This window comes from Hesperophylax consimilis, chromosome 12 (genome assembly GCF_061612785.1).
Source record: "Hesperophylax consimilis isolate HC1 chromosome 12, BYU_Hcon_1.0, whole genome shotgun sequence".
Taxonomy (NCBI): domain Eukaryota; kingdom Metazoa; phylum Arthropoda; class Insecta; order Trichoptera; family Limnephilidae; genus Hesperophylax; species Hesperophylax consimilis.
In genome coordinates this window covers 27,941,255-27,960,406 of record NC_142847.1, presented here as the reverse complement: position 1 = coordinate 27,960,406, position 19,152 = coordinate 27,941,255, and the positions used below count along the sequence as shown (strand labels likewise).

Sequence of the window (19,152 nt, the reverse complement as noted above, 5' to 3'; positions counted from 1 at the left end):
TACGAACTGAAGAGTATTGGCGTTAATCACATGTTTTGGCAAAGTTACAAGTTTACATTTTCACTTTTTAATGCCCATTAGCGTGCAAACAAGAGTGATGAGGTGTTGAACCCTTTCCCAAATTGATGTCAAATTCTGGCAATTAAATCAAATTCCAACGCTTGCTAGGAAGTTTAGACCGCATGTGACGTTTTTTAAAGTTTTCTACAGACAAATATGTAAGAAAACTTTATTATGGGTAACGTAATATTATTCTTTACGTTTTAGAATGGGTTGCCATTCTAAAACATGCCATTATGCTTATTTTATCCCAAAACATTTTGAAAGCTAATGTTAGGTTATGTTTTCAAAATTATTCCAAATAATACGTAAGTAAGTACTGGAGCTAATAATCTGAAAAATTTAAGAGAAAAGAACGTTGTCGAATCGAATCGTAAGTCTAAATTTAAGGCGATGCACTACGTAGTAATTTAAAATCGTGTGTTTTTGATTTGAAAATTTGGTCGCCTAGAAATGTTTCAGATGCTTTAATTAAATACTGCGAGTAGAATACATATTGGCCTTTGAAATAATCGAGTATTTTTAAGTCTTTTTATAAGCCCAGAAAAAAATAATGTATAGGCCTATGAAAATTGCTTTAAAGTTCAAAAACTCCTACTTACGAACCCATTTTCGGTTTTTTTTTTTTATTGTATAATGCGGCAAATTAAGTTATTTATAATATGATCGGAAAACAATTAAATATTTATCCCTGAACATCCACAAAATAAAATAAAAATCACTTTTTGGCCATGTTTTTTTCTTGCATAAATCAAAACAGGCGGATGGTGTTAAGCGGGAATTTAAACCTTATCGCCATCTACGTAAGGGTTGTTATTGATAGCTGCTCAATTTAAAATATTACACGACGTAGTGCATCGCCTTAAATAGAATTGACAAGCGAAATGGCTACGCATCATTGATGGTCTTATTTGGTCAATGCTACGCACCCATTAGCTTTGGGCATTTGCGGAGTAAGAGGGGACTGCGGCCAGTTGTTCCAAACCAGTTAGAAAAACGGTTTCGAAACGATACTATCTTTGTGCACACTAACATGTCCTCTTCAAAATGATTTGACTCTAAGACCTAATCTTACTTCCTAAACTAAACTGTAGAAAAATATTCGTTAAAGTCCGTAAGTTTTTTTTTCATTTTTAAATTAGGTACACACGTCCGCAATGCAAAGATTTGAATCATAATGTCCGTGTCAAACTTGTGACTTATGACCCTACAATGGCCGCTTACAAAGCAACATTTTCTCTTATTTTGAATGGTTCCAAGATGGCGTCGGCCGCTGTTCGACTCTACCTTCTTCCTTATCATCTGCGCCCGTATGTGCGCCTCGACGATGTGCGACTTGCGCATATCCCCGACACGGAACATGAACACAAAGATGCCGTCCCTCTGACAGATGACGGCCGAGTCCGAGAACAGGAGGGTCTGCGCGCGGTTCTTGGGCCTAGAGAGCTTGGCGAACACAATGCCCACCTGGAAGGTCGCCACAATCCTTTAAACTGGTAATTCTAATAAGTACAATGCCTACCAGAAACGTCCTCATAATCATGTTAGGTGGGTATGCTAACAAGTGCTTGGTCCAGCTTGAATTATACCACATTCTTGTAAGGTTGGAATAACAGCAAACACAATACCTATCTGGAAGGTCGCCACAATCATGTGATTTGGGAATACTTACAAATAGACCTGGAATCACCCAACAAATGCAATGCCCATCTGAAATGTCCCCACACTCAAATGTAGTGGTAATATTAACAAATATTATGCCTACTTAAAATGTCCCCACAGTCAAGTGTGGTGTTAATATTAACAAATACAATGCCCACCTGGAATGTCACAATACTTGAAAAATGAATCTGGGGTGGGATTACTTACAAAAACAATACCCACCTGAATTGGCATAGGTCACAATCATGTAAGATAGGAGTACTAACAAATATAGTGTCCGACTAGAATGTCGAAACATTCACGTGGGATGAGATTCAAAAATAAAACAAATACAATACCCGCATTGAACGTTCCATGCCACAATTTTAATTATGTCAAAAATGTTGATACGGTAGATAAATCAAAGCGCATTTTATATTTTCGACTTAGTTTTCTTGGAAAAGAGTTAATTATCTTGTTGATGGTGCAAAATAGCATTAAACAACATCGCATTGTATTTATCTGCTCATAAATGCAAAGTAAACATACCAAAAAAAGAATCCAGAAAAGATCTAAATAATTAAATGCTTTTCAGCAGTTTTCTCTGTGACCAGAGAAATGCCATGGATAAAATACTTGCAAATGTAAAGGAAAATGAGCAATCGGTTTTTTTTTTACTTTTCTGACATTCAGCTGTATTCATGGTATCTTGCATGGAATCTTGTATCATGATAAAACACACCTGCCATAATTTCAACAGTTTCCAAAAATGATTGTAGGACAATTTCTTACCATAAATGCTTGTATAAATACTCCAACTATACTCTGAAGGCACATGATGAAGATAGCTTCCGGACATTCCTGAGTTGTCATTCTTCCTCCATACCTAAAACAAAAATCGTTAAGGGTTTTATTTTCCTTTCAACTTACTCTATATACAGAATACTATAATGCATAATATTTGTATGTTCGACCAGTGGTCTTATTTAGAATTTCTATTCATCTTACTCTTATAAAGCATAATATTTCTGTGCTGGCCAGTATTCTTAGTTAGAATTACTGTAAAACTTACTCTTAGCATTCTCATCTATAATTTCTGTACAACTTTCTCTTAACTATAAAGCAAAATATTTCTGTTCTCGACAAGCATTCTTATTTAGAACTTCTGTACAACTAACTCTTACTACCTATTTTCATTTGGCATTTCTGTACAAATTTCTCTTAACTGTAAAGCAAAATATTTTTGTGCTGGACCAGCATTAGTATTTAGAATTTCTGTACAACTAACTCTTAGTATTCTCATTTAAAATTTCTGTACAACTTTCCCTTAAGTGTAAAACAGAATATTAGTGTGCTGGACCAGCATTTTTATTTAGAATTTCTGTAGAACTTTCTCTTAACTGTAAAGCAGAATATTAGTGCGGTGGACCAGCATTTTTATTTAGAATTTCCATGCAACTTTCTCTTAACTATGTAGCTGAATATTTGTATTCTGGACCAGCATTCTTATTTAGAATTTCTATACAACTTACTCTTGACATTCTTATCTAGAATTTCTGTAAGGACGGGTTGTTTCGGCGAATTTGAACAATTCATCAAATTTCAACGTACATTTCCGGGTTCTGTGAAAGTTCTATTCAAGTTCTGTTATTATATCATTATAGGCTAGTTGCTTGACAAAACTGAAATTAAAACAGAACTTGAAAAAATCTTTCACAGAACTGGAAAATGAACGTTGAAATTCCATGAATTGTTCAAATTCTCCGAAACAACCCGTCCTAAAACTTTTTTTAAAATATAAAGCAGAATATTTGTGTGCTTGACCAGCATTCTTAGTTAGAATTTTTAGGTAAACGGAACGATTTCGACTGACTGATGAAAAAAGGTTCCGAAAAAAATTTGTCGATATTTCGGGATTAGCCGAATACCAGCTCTAGTATATATATACATGAAAATACTTAGATAGACATATGCTATAGAACTTAAATAGAGGAGATGATACATTAATAAACACTAAAAAAACCTACCCTATAGTATGCTGAGTTTCCACACTAAACAAGAAGCTCGACGTGAACGAGTCCACATTGATGACACAGGGCGTCAGGTCCTCATTCTTGTCCAGATCACCATGCGCGTACGCTATGAGCCACCAGACCAGCGCGAAGCCCAGCCAGGACAGCAGGAAACTCATGGCGAACACCAGCAGGGTCCAGCGCCACTGGGCGTCCACCAGGGTGGTGAACAGGTCCTGCAGGTAGCGCTTGCGGCGCTTGGACACGTTGCCTTGCACCACATTGCAGTCTCCGTGCTTGAACACGACACGCTTGCGGACTCGGCGGGAGGCATAACGGGCCTGACGATATCTAAAAAAAAATACAAAACAATTAATATTTTTACCAAAATATCTATGTTTCTTATCAATACAGATAACAAAATACGGGGCACTTTTCAAACAAAAATGATTAATTTTTACGTGTATCTGTTTGAGTCTTTACACGTCATGTTCATCACAAATCACAGTTTAATGTGCATCGGAAGCGCCCCTTACTACTAGAATGAAAAACAATTTTCTAACATTGTCGCTTGAACACCCAATTCCTTCGCCGTCCTTGCGAAGTGTTCACGTAGTAAATATCAACATACACATTTAATTAAGGAAATTTCATGTACATGTGAACCTTACACTACCCACGAATGTAAAAAAATGTATTGCCGTGAATGTTACCATTTATAAAAATGGATTGCCGTGAATGTTACCATGTATAAAAATGTATTGCCGTGAATGTTACCATGTATACAAATGTATTGCCGTGAATGTTACCATGTATAAAAATGTATTGCCGTAGTTGTTACCATGTATACAAATGTATTTCCGTGAATGTTACCATGTATACAAATGTATTGCCGTGAATTTTACCATGTAATAAAATGTATTGCAGTGATTTTTACCATGTAATAAAATGTATTGCCGTAAATATTACCATGTATAAAAATAAATTACCGGTAGTAACACAGAACTATTTCCTTATGATTTAAGCAAATATCCTATTTATTATTTGTAATGAGTAATTTGTGAAATAGTACAAATTAATCAACTGAAATTTTCTTGCGCACGCCGGGATATGAACCCGCCACCCTGGCTTGCTAGTCGAGAGCCTTACCCCTCGACCACGGAGATTGATTGTAAATCAAGAACAATTGTAAATCATATTTGTAACACAGCAAAACTTTATCACGCCCGATTGAGTGTTTTAGAGAACGCAGCAAAATAAAAACAACCACAAAAGTTGCACACGAAACAACATTAAAAATATGAAAATAAAATGCTTTTGGACACAGTATCGTAACGGTAAACAGCAAAATTGAACAATACTTATTACTAATTACGTTATTACCATTCTGTCCAGCCTCGATTATAAGTATTTTTTTGCGTTTCGTTGTAAATACACCTCTAAAATGATGATATTTTCTTAAGTAACCGCTGCAGCTAGCAAGAGGATTATACTCCACTGACACGGTATCATTGCTACGTAAATAAACTAAGATTTTTCTACGCTCCACACATTTACCCTAATGATTGACACAACACAAGGCTTTCAAAAACGTTGGCTTACGAACGATGATGAAATGCAAAACCACTCAACACCTGAAAAATCTAACAAGTCCCTTTCCTTTCGACTCTAGCAGGCAATTCCTTTATAAATATCAGATTTCTTGTTTTAGAAATGTTTAAAAAAGGTAACATGACGAAATTACAAAGGCGTGAACATCGCGTACCAATAATAATTACATTGTCAGACTTACACACGAACGGATTAACTGGACAATTGTACAAATTATGAAATTATGACATTTACTAAAAAGTGCGGAATTTGAATTTGAAAAAGTGTGTGTCAAAATTTTAAATAAAACTTTCAGCGACATCTATTAATTAATTTCGAAGTCTATAAATTTATTGTTGTGAAACAATATTATTCCATCTAGTGTGCTTCGGAGCGGAGGCGGCTTTTGGGTTAATAGAGTGCTATTATTACAAAAAATGGCATTATTGATGTTGTTCTAGCTGAAAATAATTTTTAATTCTTGATGTTGTTCTGGTCGAAAATCGATTTTTTAATGAAGATATTCTGAAAATCTTTATACAAAAAAATAATTAAAAAAAAAGTTTTCAGCTACAACATCAGAAATGCCATTTTTAATAATATTAGCACTACACCCTAAAAGTTACGAGCCGCCATTGCTTCTGAGGTACATGTAATGACAACAAATAGCGTCAGGGCAGTCAACTCTTGAATTAACAATTTTATGCAATTTAAAAATTATAAATATTTTTTTTCCTGTTAAATAATTTAGATAAATTGAGTTTAGGTAAATTCACATAATTATCTTATAATACTAGTGTTTTTAAAAATTATTTTATCACTTTGTTCTACCACTATAACAGTGGATTAAAAAATGCATGTAGACTAAATTACACATTGAGACAATTGCACCTACTTAAATACACCTTCTTAAATTACACCTACTGGAATTTCACACTTCGAAAAATCCTCACCTAACCGAACTAAAGTTTTTGTTTTCAAATATGAAATATTTAGTGACTTAAACTTATTAAATATTTAGTGACACTTAAATTTTCTAAAATTTAAACTTAATTTTTTTACTTGTTTAAATCTAGTGTAATTATCTTCAGGTGCACTTTCGTCCATGTGTAATTCTGGCAGTGATATATAATATTAATATTGGTAACCCGAAATATACGCCTGTGAAATGTCGTCCTGGCAGCCAAAACAAGTAGTTAAAGAAAATCACGATAAACTAAGAATGATGATTTAAGGCACAGTTACCAGCTCAAACATTAATAACTTATTGTGAAAACAAACAAGTACTGTGGATTCGTAAATTTACACTGGGAATTTACGTTACAATTTACAGTAGTTTTTAAACGACTACTCTAGCTTTAACGCCGATAGTAAGTCGGTCTTTATGGCTAAATTTAATTATCGATAAATAAAATTAATATGCAGCGTCGTTCATCTTTCCACAGCGCGTTAGACCCGGTCAGTAAGAATGTAAGCGCACTAATTATGTAAGATATAGATAAGCACGACTTGGTTCATAAAATAGGTCCTCTATTAAATAAAGAGGAGTGGGCGAGCGGCTTAGATTTGTTTTTTTTTTTTTCAAATCTACAGTTTTATTCTGGTACTATTGAAATCTTGTACCTTCAAAATGTACTATTGAAATCTTGTACCCTCTTGGACCTACAAAACAAGAGGAAGGACATTGTTTACATAAGATTTTGAAAAACCACCCATTTCATATTTTCCCACCTCTTAAAGCAGAATAAAGCCCGGGCAACTCCGGGTGCTTTAGCCAGTATATTATTTTAAAGCTTTTTTCTGACTTCTGGTAATGTAGTCTCTGTTAATGGGTCAAATTTTGAGCACATGTTTGGGAAATAATATGTATTTAAGGTTTGCGATACTTTCGAGACGTCTTCAATTTTCTATGACCGAAATAAGCTGCGATTTATTATAACCCGCAATTACATAAAAACTGTCAAATAATAAACACCTGACGATTTTTCCAATATAGTTTGATGATCAGTGTACATTTAAAAAAATATATCAATGCACTGATGGACTTTAAAAAGATTTATAGAGTACAAAGGGTCAGGGCCGCCGACAGCTAATCTGGGCCCCAAGTCTAGTAGACTATACCGGGCCCCCTCCCCTCAACTTACCGGGGGGGGGGGTGAGATAACAATTAATAAGTTCATGCTTACCTGCTACTGCTAGGAATACTACTTCATTACCTTTTCTTATACCACTATACCAATCATTCGAATTTAGCATAATTATTCAATGGAAATGTTTAAAAAGTTATGGTGAATACTCAAAATAAAATACTTGTGTTTCTTGTTTGTGTGTATTTACATATTCTTCGTTAATCAAGATATCTTGAGGCTAAATTAAATTATTATATTAGAAAGATAGAAAACAGGTAACAAAAATAAATAATCAATTTTCAAAACCAATGGAAAATAAATTAGGAGTACCGCAGTGATCGATCCTTGGCCCCCTATTGTTCATACTCTATAAGTCTATATTAATGACATGGTGAAAATATTTTCAAAATGCAATATACGACTATTTGCCGATGATACACTTATATACTTAATTGGAGATAACTATAAAGAACTAATAAATATTTTAAATAATGAACTAGATGATGTATCAAGATGGCTAAAAATAAATAAGCTTAAATTAAAAACAAAATGTATGGTGATTGGAAATAAGAAGACATTCAGTGAAAGCAAAATTAAAATTGATGGTGAAATTATTGAAAATGTTACTGAAATCAAATACTTAGGAGTTATATTAGATTCCAAACTAAACTTCAATAGACATGCCGAATATACCCAAAGAAAATTTCCTAAAAGATATCTTTTTTGAGAAGAATCCGGCCTAAAATTTCCAGAAAAATCGCCATCACCATTTACAATTCAATAGGCCACTTGCATGGATTTCATAACGACTTGGAAAAAATCGTGTGGATAGATCTTTTTACTAAGATTACGAAAATGTTAGTAAAATTTTGTAGAAATGTACATTTATTTTTATTTTTAAATAAATAAATCCATTATTTGGGCTCGTTTCGTCACTACATGAAAATGTCCCGTCTACTGAAAATGTTCCTATTAATTTTGTAAAATTCCACACTGATTTAATTTTTTTATATGGCATCACTTTGATTTCAGGCGAATTTTTGAATTCGTTCACTAGATTTATTGTTTGTTCTCTGCGAACTTTTCATTTGGTTTGAATTTTTGACAGATGTGAAGAGAACCCCGTACAATTTAGATGTCGGTACGTGTTTTAGAGGTATAATGGTTATGGTGCTGATTTTATCAAAATCAAATTTTATAATATTCTTATTATTATTATAATCTACAAGTACAAGTATATTACATTGGATTTATTAATATAGACGTTGTACATTATAATGATTTATGATCAATAAGATGGATCAAGGAAAAAAAAATTTATGAGATGTAATATTTTTGGTATGCCTCGTTATTCGGCTGTGTCATTCGTGTGGAAAACGTTCTTTTTTTTAAAAATGATTTTCGGCTATGTAATCATTGTTTTTTCTCACCTATAAAATTATGTCCCGTCTTTCCGGTTTATAAAAAAAGGTCTGATTTTTCGGAACACGCTCTGACAGTTGGGCCTACGGAGCATGCGGGCCTGGGCGCCCGGCCCACGTCCGTTCCTAGTGTCATTGGCATTTTTTAGTAAAATATCCGGGCCCCGTCCCGGGCCCACCTTAGGCCCGGGCCCCAAGTTTCGGACTTGGCTAACGTGCCCTCTCGGCGGCCCTGCAAAGGGTATAGCTTATAGGTACATCCTATTTCTTCCAGCTAACCCAACAAATACACATTATATTACAAAACCCAACAATTACAAAGGGGTGACTTGATTGAGACTCTCAAAATTTTATCTGGACTTGCCCTGGTTTTCCTGTCATTCTAGTTGCCCTGTTGCCATTCTAGTTGCCCTGGCATTTTATTAATCTTCACCACCAACAAATTTAAATCTCAGTGGACACTCAGATATGAGCACATCAGCAAAATGCTGGTCATTAAATAATAATAACAAAACAAAACAATACGGTCATCTACAAATTGTCAAAAATTAGAACTTAATAATCTAAATTCAATAATTCAACGAAATTACAACTGTAGTTAGAATGTGGAAGAGTACCCACTGAATTGATATGACGCATATTTAAAATTGATATAATCGGTACATATCTTCAAACGTTTAGTTTTCAATTATATTTTTCCCACAATGTATGTTCATAACCACTATCAGGTAATTAATTATCTAGGCCTTAATACGTAATAGCATTTATAACTACCGATTAGCTTGCATAATCGCGGGTCAGTGCACTGAAATTAGTTAACGATTCAGGTGCTAACCGGCTGCTAAATTTAACTGCAGTTCAAACATACTATTAATCATAATTACAACGTTAAGTTTGCCAACAAATATTTGAAGTTAGGGACCATTAAATCTGTCTTTATGGCTGTTGAGTGCAGATGGATTGGAAAGACGTACGTCGTTTCGAAATGATAGGAGGTTAAAACTAAGGGAGCCAATCATTAAATTTGTGGCATTTAGGTTTATACGACCAGACGTAATAAATTTCAAGTAATAATATTACTCGATAAGATATGAAGTCTTCCGTGGACAGAGATGATGGGGCATTAGTAAAAAAAAAACAGAAATTTATTTTACATAAATTAGTTCCCTTTAATTTTTTATAGTTTAATAAAATTCACGGTTTTTTAAATAAGTCTTTTTGAATTTCACTCTTGTTTTTGTGAATGAATGCAAATCTTGGAGTGGAAATTAATCGATCTGAAATTCGGCAGATAAACTTGTTGTCGATGACATTGCATTATATCAACTTTTGGTGGCAATCACGAATATACACGAGGACATAAACGCATTTCTCTGCAATAGGATGATATTACAACAGTTAATATATGAAATAAATGTCTGTTCTACCCAATCGAGATTTGGTTCAGTTGTTAGGGCGGTTGACTCCAGTCTCTGGGGAGGATGATTCAAACCAAAAGTCAAACCAAAAGTCTAAACAAAATATTAAGAATACCCTGCCTTACTTACACAAAAAAGGTTAATAATAAAATTTATTAAATAGGTCACACGCGACACTAACCGCACTACCATAAGGTGTCAAAGGCAGAAATTAACTTTGTAAAATTAAATATATGTGTGTGTTTGGGCATTCAAGGGACGAATCTTTTATGTTTTATTTATTAATTTATTTATTAATCTTAAGTTAGCTCACATCTTCGTGTGTGCTAATAGTTTTATAAACATATAAACATGTACATTGTTTGGCAAACATAATCTTTCCTTAAATATTTCAATAAAGTCACAAAAAAGAAACATTAATAATTGAGATAGACATATTTTCTTAATTCATTTTTGAACTTATTAATATTTTCTATCACAGCAATTTCCTTCGGGATTTTGTTATAGAGTTGAACGGCCTGGTACATCAGAGATTTTTGGGTGCTTGTTTTTTTTCTTGTAGGCAATCTAATTTGCTTAGAATTTCTCGTTCCGTGTCCGTGTATCTCGTTATTGTAATTTATTTTTCTTTTCAGTTCCTTAGACATCATCCCTAAGTTAATTTTATGTATAAAAATAAGTACATTCAAATACACAGTTTGCTTCACCGTCAAAATATTCAGCTCCTTTAACATGTCTCTTATCAGTGTGTATATGTTGCGCTTAAGTATTATTCGCATTGCTTTATTTTGCAGTATTTGCATTTTTTTCATTTTCTCTTTATTGCAGAGAAAAAGAATACTTGAACAGTAATTAAAGTGTGGTGATATAATTGTATTGTATATTATCTGGCATGTTTCTTTATTTACTTTTATTCTGTTAGTGCAGAAAAAGGCCGTGCCTTTGGGTACAAATATAAGGCCACTGCCAAATGTAGCAAATCAATGCAATATGTTGATGCTTCCATTATTAGAACTCTAGAGAAATAATTATAATGGCTTTTTATGCTACATTAGGCAGTTGCGTTATATTTTTACCCAAAGGAATGGCCTTTTTCTGCACAGCAAAAAGGTCGTGCCTTTGGGGAACAAATAAAACGCCACTGCCAAATATAGCAAATCAATTCCATCTGTTGATGCCTCCATTAATAGAACTCTAAAGAAATAATGATGATGATTTTTTCATAATATTGTCTATTTATTTAGAGGATTTTTTATGTGTGCAATTATTGGCTTTTGATTGTGCATAGACCGAATGGTTATTTAGATATTTGACCATGAGCTTAACCATTATAAGCGGTAACTAGTACGAAGGGGTTGTCGGTAGAATTTTTTAAAAATATCTATTAATTCGCTGCTTACCCTAAATAAAAAAAACTCCTAAATATGTGATGTTTGTATCAACTGCGCGATTTATACCGTCTCTCTTCATGAAAGCATTGATTTTCGTGACTTATATAAAATAAAATAATATCGCAAGATCCTGTAAGGATCAGGATCAGGATCTTGCGGCATTATATTATTATAAAGTTACGAAAATCAATGCTTTCGTGAAAAGAGAAGTTATAAATCGCGCAGTTGATATAAACAGCATCTTTCGCAAGATCCTGAAAGGAAACTCTCTCACAGCTGGGAAATAATTTTTCTTTAATAATAAAAGTATTTTTTGTTTTTTAAAACTCCACCAAAACTTACCTGACAAATCAAGATAACACACATGTTTTCAATTATGACTCATCGTCCTGAACATCAACAACTTACTGAGTTGGGGGACAATATTTTGAAAACACGCGAAGCTATGCTACGCGACCATTGACGGGACCGCCAGTAACTCAACAAGTATAAAAATAATATTTTTACGGAAAAATACTACTGCCGCACAACATTTTTAGAATTCCTTAACATCTAATGATGTTTTTGGAAACTTTTAGATGACAGAACAAATTTTAACTGTTAAGTGCCGATAAATCGGATTTTATTGAAATATAATTTTCATACAAGAAAACAATAATAATTCTATATAATTTAAATGTATAATAGATGATTTATATAGCGCCGTTTTTCTACAAAATCACCTCAAAGGCGATGTACAAAAATATATAATACACTTCTACATTGATCTAATAACTATATATGGAGATAATATAGGCACTCGTACATTACCATACTTACCTAGTAGGTCATTTAAGATCAACACTTAATTAACATTAACTAATTGTTTATTAGCTAAATTTAGATACAGGATTTAGGACATAATTGGAAAATTGGATATAATTGGACTTTCTCTCAGGAATGATATATTTAATTTAAGGACAGCTTAAAAAGGGTAAGTTTTTAGTTTAGACCTGAATTCTGTTGAAATTGTTATGGATTTTAGTTCCGGAGGGAGTTTATTCCAAGCCTTCGGCCCAGATACTCCCAAAGCGCGATCTCCAAACTTAGTATTTGGCTTGCTTAGTATTTTACTTTGCTTAGTATCTTGCTTAGGTTCCATCAGTCTGCCTACAGCTGATGATGTTGCTGATCTATGAGTTGACTGCCTCAAACCAGAGTTTTCCGAGACGCATAGTTCAGATATGTATGCTTTACATTACCTACCTAACTAGGCATAACTTACAGCTAGGTGTAACATATTCTGAGGTAGTTGCAGGAATATAGGTACATAAAAAAATATTTCATTACAATGTTCAGTGTTCAATGTTCGACAGTTTCAGGAAATGCAAATTTAGATAGTGTAAAAGAAGAAGAAAAATAGTTCATTTTTAGACATATTGTTAAAAAGACGACGATTAGGTAAAATAATATAAAAAAATAATATAAGGTGAAAACGCAAGACAGTAACTACGAGTATAAGCAATTCATGAAGAATTTTTCATTTCATTAGGTCTTCAATTTTTTTGTAATCTTAAGTTATGATCTTTACTCATTTGCCATTCAGTAATATATTTTAGTTCAATAGCAATCTATGGTCTGCAGTGGCAATTTATTGAATTCGCGAGGTGCTGTATACGTATACCGTCTTGGTCAAAATAGATAAAACGGGGGGATAAGAGCGGGTTAGTAGAAAATGTTGCTCATAATCACGCGAATATGTACTGCGTATACCGGCCGTAAATCGGCAGTATTAGTGGTTGACAGATTTTTAAACGGCCCGACCCCCAGGTTTAGGAACGTATTACATCGTAGTAAGGCGGAGATCGCGAACAATCTGGTTAATTTGACAAATATTTATCGGTCGCGCAATGAAAATGTAAAAAAGCAGTAATACCATAGACATATGAATATTAGTAGACCTGCCCTAAGTGATTAAAAGCGTATTATTCCCCACTCCTCATACCGGTTCCATTGGAGCCGGCTGTGCTCGCTTATGGCCTCAAGTGAATTTAGAAAACGTGACGTCATCATTCTTGTGCGTACTATGGTCGAGGCATCATCGGTTCATTTTACGAAATAACACGGCAAAATGGTGGCTTGTGGTATGAAAACTTGTAAAAATAGATGTGAAAAAGAGAATAAACCCAATTGTCGTTTACATTCCATATACAGGGTGTATCGGCACTAACCCGACAAACTTTAACCAGCTATTCCTTAGCACATTTGGAGTAAAAAATGTTATGTACACTTTGCTGTCCGGTAACATTTTTTTTCTTTTAAAAACAAAAAATAAATAAAATTTCCACACTCCGCTACTGCCCACAGTATAGGGGTAAAATAATTGGCAACGCCGCGCTACTGTCATCTCTTTCACACATATTCTGTCTCAAGTCCCGTGTGGTTCCCGCCACCCCGTCTCGTATCAGTGGTCAGTGCTGTTTTGGGAGTTCGCATGTCATCAAGTTTCTAGTTTCGTTTTTGTTTTGTTATCTAAGTTTTTACTGTTGAAATATGCCCCTCAATTATCCACCTGCCGAGCAAGCAGATATTGTTTTTGTTTATGGATTTTGCAATGGAAATTCACGAGCAGCCGTAAGGGAGTATCGCATGAGGTTTCCTGGAAGACGCGTCCCACACCATGCTACCTTTGTCCAGGTTTGTACCCTATCAATTGTTTATTGAAACTATTTACATTCATTGATAATGCCAAAAAGCGCTTTTGAAATTTAAACTGGGAACATTAAAAACATAACAAGGGGCCACCAACTTTAAAAATGTAAATTGTACTTTAGGTGATTTGTGTTCAGTGGTCACTAAACGGCGTTTTAAAAAGTTAATTAATTTTAATCTCTAATAAATGCATCATTCACTGCAATTGAATTCACTCCCTTTCTCACCATGGGATTATTTAAATTACTTGAATTCAATTTCACCCCTGTGAATCCAAGATATCAACCGTACCTAGTTAAGAAAATTATAATTTAAAACACTTTGTTATACATTTTACTATAAAAAAATGAAATAAATGAAGAGAAAACGTAAGTTTTCTGATATGTGCCTAAAATAAGTGTTCTTTAAAAATAAAATGAGTGAAAAAGCCCGCGATTGTTTATTTGACATTATTACTGAGCTGAATAATAAAAGCAGTTGTTATTTGTTGTTTTGTTTCAGATGTATCAACAATTGCGTGACTGTGGCATCGGACGGATTGAAGGCGCCGGCGGAGGACACAACATCGTTCCTGTGGCAGTTGAGGAGAGAATCCTGAACTTAATTACCGAAGACCCCACGCTGTCCGTGCGTCGGGTCGCTCTGATGATAGGACACAGGGAACACATGGCGGTATGGAGAGTTCTGAAGAAGCACGGGCTCAAACCTTTTCACTATAGGCGCTGCCAAGGCCTCATGGAGAATGACCACTTTTCCAGAGTCGTGTACTGCAGAAGAATGCTGCATAATGTCATAAGAGATGCAGACTTCATGAAAAACATATTGTTTACCGACGAAGCACAGTTCACTAAAACAGGAGTGCTAAATGTGCACAACTTGCACCATTGGGCTGAACAAAACCCCAAGCTTGTTCGGGAGTCGTCGAGCCAGGACAGATTTTCCATCAACATGTGGGCAGGAATCCTGGGAAATCAAATACTCGGTCCAATCGAGTTGCCTCCCAGACTAAATGGACCGATGTATTTGGAGTTCTTACAAGTGCAACTGGGCGAGATTCTGGAAGATGTGAACCTCGAATTACTACGGAGAATGTGGTTCCAGCACGATGGAGCCCCACCACACTATTCGATTGCCGTGCGGAACTACTTGGATGTCGAGTTTCCTGGTCGTTGGATAGGCCGTGGAAGTCCGGCCATTGCTTGGCCACCAAGATCACCCGACCTGACCCCCCTGGATTACTACCTGTGGGGGGCTCTCAAGGAAAAAGTGTATGCTAAGCCAATAGCCTCAAGAGAGCAACTGCTCGAACGAGTGATGGAAGCCGCTGCAGAAATTAAAGCAAATCCTGCAAACTTAAATAATCAAAATATAACAAGACTACACGCTTGCATCGAAAATAATGGTAGTCACTTCGAACAAATGCTCCAATAAAAAAATTAACATAAACTACATGTCCGCATTTTCATTTATTATTTATTGGTAAAATTCTCACAATGTCATTCATTTACACATCAATATTACCTACATATCAATATTTAATAAAATCTGTAGAAGAGTATGCCCGTCGGCATTCAACAAGTTTTTCGACAAGTGTGTCGAAAAGCGTCTTCTCTCTTTCCTACACACTAAATATTAATGGTTAAAAATGAGACGACTGATGCTTGTAAGCGCGCCAATACGTAAAAACAACGAAACTCGAATAAGAATTGCCAGGTGGGTTTTTTAATCGCTTTAATCTGACTTTAAACAATAATTAAACACGTAAAAATTATTTAATATAATATTACAGTACAGTACTTTGAACCTTCGCAATAAATTTATTTGATTTTAAGTTTAGTTTGTAGAACTCCATTTCAATTTAGAGATTTTTTTTATTTTAACAGTCTTATTAAAAAATTTATAAAAACAGTGTGTTTATAAACAAGTTCTGCTAGTTGTAATTATTATTACGCGTGACAGCTGTTTCACCTTCTGACGGCATTATCAAACTTTGGTAAAGCCACTTACAGACGACGTAAGTGATAACTTTCTTTTTTTATTATTCTGGCTTTATTGATTTCCGAGTAAATTGTCGTAAATTATTATTTGCTAATCCCAATATTATTTGCTAATGCTAATAATTAAGTGAAATTTTAAACAATGCAATAATAGGATTATTGCATTGTTAATTTCACTTAATGTCGTTGGTATTTCCAACTGATGACTCAGGGGTTTATTTCCCTGAATAATTAAGTATTTTGGGGTCTAATTATTATGCATTTCATTACATCCGATAATTTAAACAATTTTTATGTTGAATTGGGGTAAGTTTTATGGCTAAGGGAAGGAGTGGAAGGTGAGGAAGTACCTGGATATTCAGATCTGGTCACCAAATACGGCTAGTCATTTCAAGCAACGTTTAAATTCTAAACCTGGATATTCAGATCTGGTCACCAAATACGGCTAGTCATTTCAAGCAACGTTTAAATTCTGAACCTGGATATTCAGATCTGGTCACCAAATACGGCTAGTCATTTCAAGTAACGTTTAAATTCTAAACCTGGATATTCAGATCTGGTCACCAAATACGGCTAGTCATTTCAAGCAACGTTTAAATTCTGAACCTGGATATTCAGATCTGGTCACCAAATACGGCTAGTCATTTCAAGCAACGTTTAAATTCTAAACCTGGATATTCAGATCTGGTCACCAAATACGGCTAGTCATTTCAAGCAACGTTTAAATTCTGAACCTGGATATTCAGATCTGGTCACCAAATACGGCTAGTCATTTCAAGCAACGTTTAAATTCTAAACCTGGATATTCAGATCTGGTCACCAAATACGGCTAGTCATTTCAAGCAACGTTTAAATTCTGAACCTGGATATTCAGATCTGGTCACCAAATACGGCTAGTCATTTCAAGCAACGTTTAAATTCTGAATTAATTAATCAATTACGAAAAAGCGTGGGGTTAAGAATATTTTTTTTAAATTATAGTTGTAATTTATTGTCGATTTTTTAAAAAAATTGCGATATTTTAAATAAAATTTAATAATTATTGTTTAAATAAATTAGCAATCTGGCAGCATTCATTTGCAGGTGGTCAATCCAATGCAGTCATGACGTTTGTGTGAGTGCTTTCCTTTGTCTCAGTGTGTTGCGCAGCAGTTTTATATGAACCGTTTTTTGATTCATCGGGATTGTTTTTAAAACTATACATTCTTTGTACCTTCAAATTAGTGGAAATAAACTTAAGTGTGTCAAGCTGCTCGTTATATTCCGGTAATTCTGGAAGGCTTTTAACATAAGCAATAATATTCATAAATCACATTCCGCGAAGTTGTAAATAACTAAATTTATTAAAAAATATACGTTGTAGGATAGCCTAGCAAGTAACATTTTGACAGAGCACTTACGGTGATTTAAAAAACAACGGCGCTGTTCAAATAATCCAATTATTATTATTGATAAGTACCTAAGTGAGGAAAATTGTTTTTAAAAGTGCTCAGAATTATTGGACTTCGATTATAAATTCAGGAAATCTACTAATTAGTTTCTTAGTTTCAAAATTAGACTATTTAATACGTGAAACGCGTAAGAGGTGAAACCAAAGCATTCCAGAGGTGAAACAATTTAGATACAAAAATAAAACTGATGTGTACAATACAAGAAGACAATCAGTGATTCGCATACGAAAAATGTGAATAATCATTATTGTTAAATAAAATATTTCTTTTCTGGTACTGGATTATGTAATACGGGCTTCGTTCGCAGCAACACGCGAGAGTTGCGATGTTGCTTTCAAATTTTGACAAAGGATAAAACAGTGGTGACATGTGGTGAAAATATGTTTAATTAATTTTTTATTAAAAAAAAACGTTACCGGACAGCAAAGTGCACATAACATTTTTTACTCCAAATGTGCTAAGGAATAGCTGGTTAAAGTTTGTCGGGTTAGTGCCGATACACCCTGTATAAGCATTATTTTACTTTATTTTAAGCATATTCACATCGTATAATATGGATCAGTTGTAGAAACATATACTATCACACCGAGATACGTCTGAACGCGAAACGCAAAGCTGGTTGGTTGCTGGGAAGTAAATTATGAACATTTATAAAAGTGTCTTAACTAAATACGTAAACGAAATATTCGACTCTGAAAATAGAAGAAATTTATTTTGCCGAATTTGGACTTCGCAAATTTGTTCATAACGTGGCGAGTAATTTGCGCTCCCATGTAAAAATGTCTATTCATTCAAAAGCAGATTTTACTTTTAAGAACTAAATGGTGATATTATAATGCGAGATGCCTATATACTGTCAGATTGATTTATTGACGAATCACAGTCAGCTGTACCCCCTTCGTTCTTCAACAGTTGATTTTACCCCTCATCTTCAATTTCTAGTCTATATATTCATATGTCTGTGAGTAATACCCATTTGCAGCACATATTGATTTACCAAACCTAATACGGAACGCATAATCGAATTGGCTGGATTTAGAATCAATTCAAAACAGACCGGATCAATAACGTCATCCGAAGAAACGTGAAGTTAGAAACAATTTTTTTTATTAAATGATCTTTATTGACTGAAAATTTTACATTTTTTTTTTAGACATGTATAGATAGTCCCACGAAGCTGCCACATGGCTGCTTGTCTGCAGGTTCTATCTCAATATCAAAATGCAAATGAAACAAAATGCGAAATTGACCGTGTTTTTCAGGTTTGGAACACAGTGGTGCCAGTTTAAAAATATCGTGCATGAATAAAAGAATTGTGGTCGAGGGTTTAGGCTCTCGACTACTAAGCTGG

At 34.3% G+C, this 19,152-nt stretch overlaps 1 protein-coding gene across 2 annotated transcripts in view; it reads right to left on the bottom strand.

The window, feature by feature from the left end:
* The window catches only part of LOC149419419 (ATP-sensitive inward rectifier potassium channel 12-like), a 111,812-nt gene that overhangs the window by 20,405 nt on the left and 72,255 nt on the right, over positions 1–19,152 (bottom strand). The window contains exons 3-5 of one of the 2 annotated variants that reach the window (XM_089638285.1): positions 3,729–4,064; positions 2,494–2,587; positions 1,348–1,527 (exon numbers count right to left, since the gene is read on the bottom strand). In XM_089638285.1, coding sequence (XP_089494411.1) covers positions 1,348–1,527; positions 2,494–2,587; positions 3,729–4,064 — 610 coding nt within the window. The remainder of the gene's footprint in view (positions 1–1,347; positions 1,528–2,493; positions 2,588–3,728; positions 4,065–19,152) is intronic. The other variant, XM_089638286.1, reaches the window with a different exon arrangement.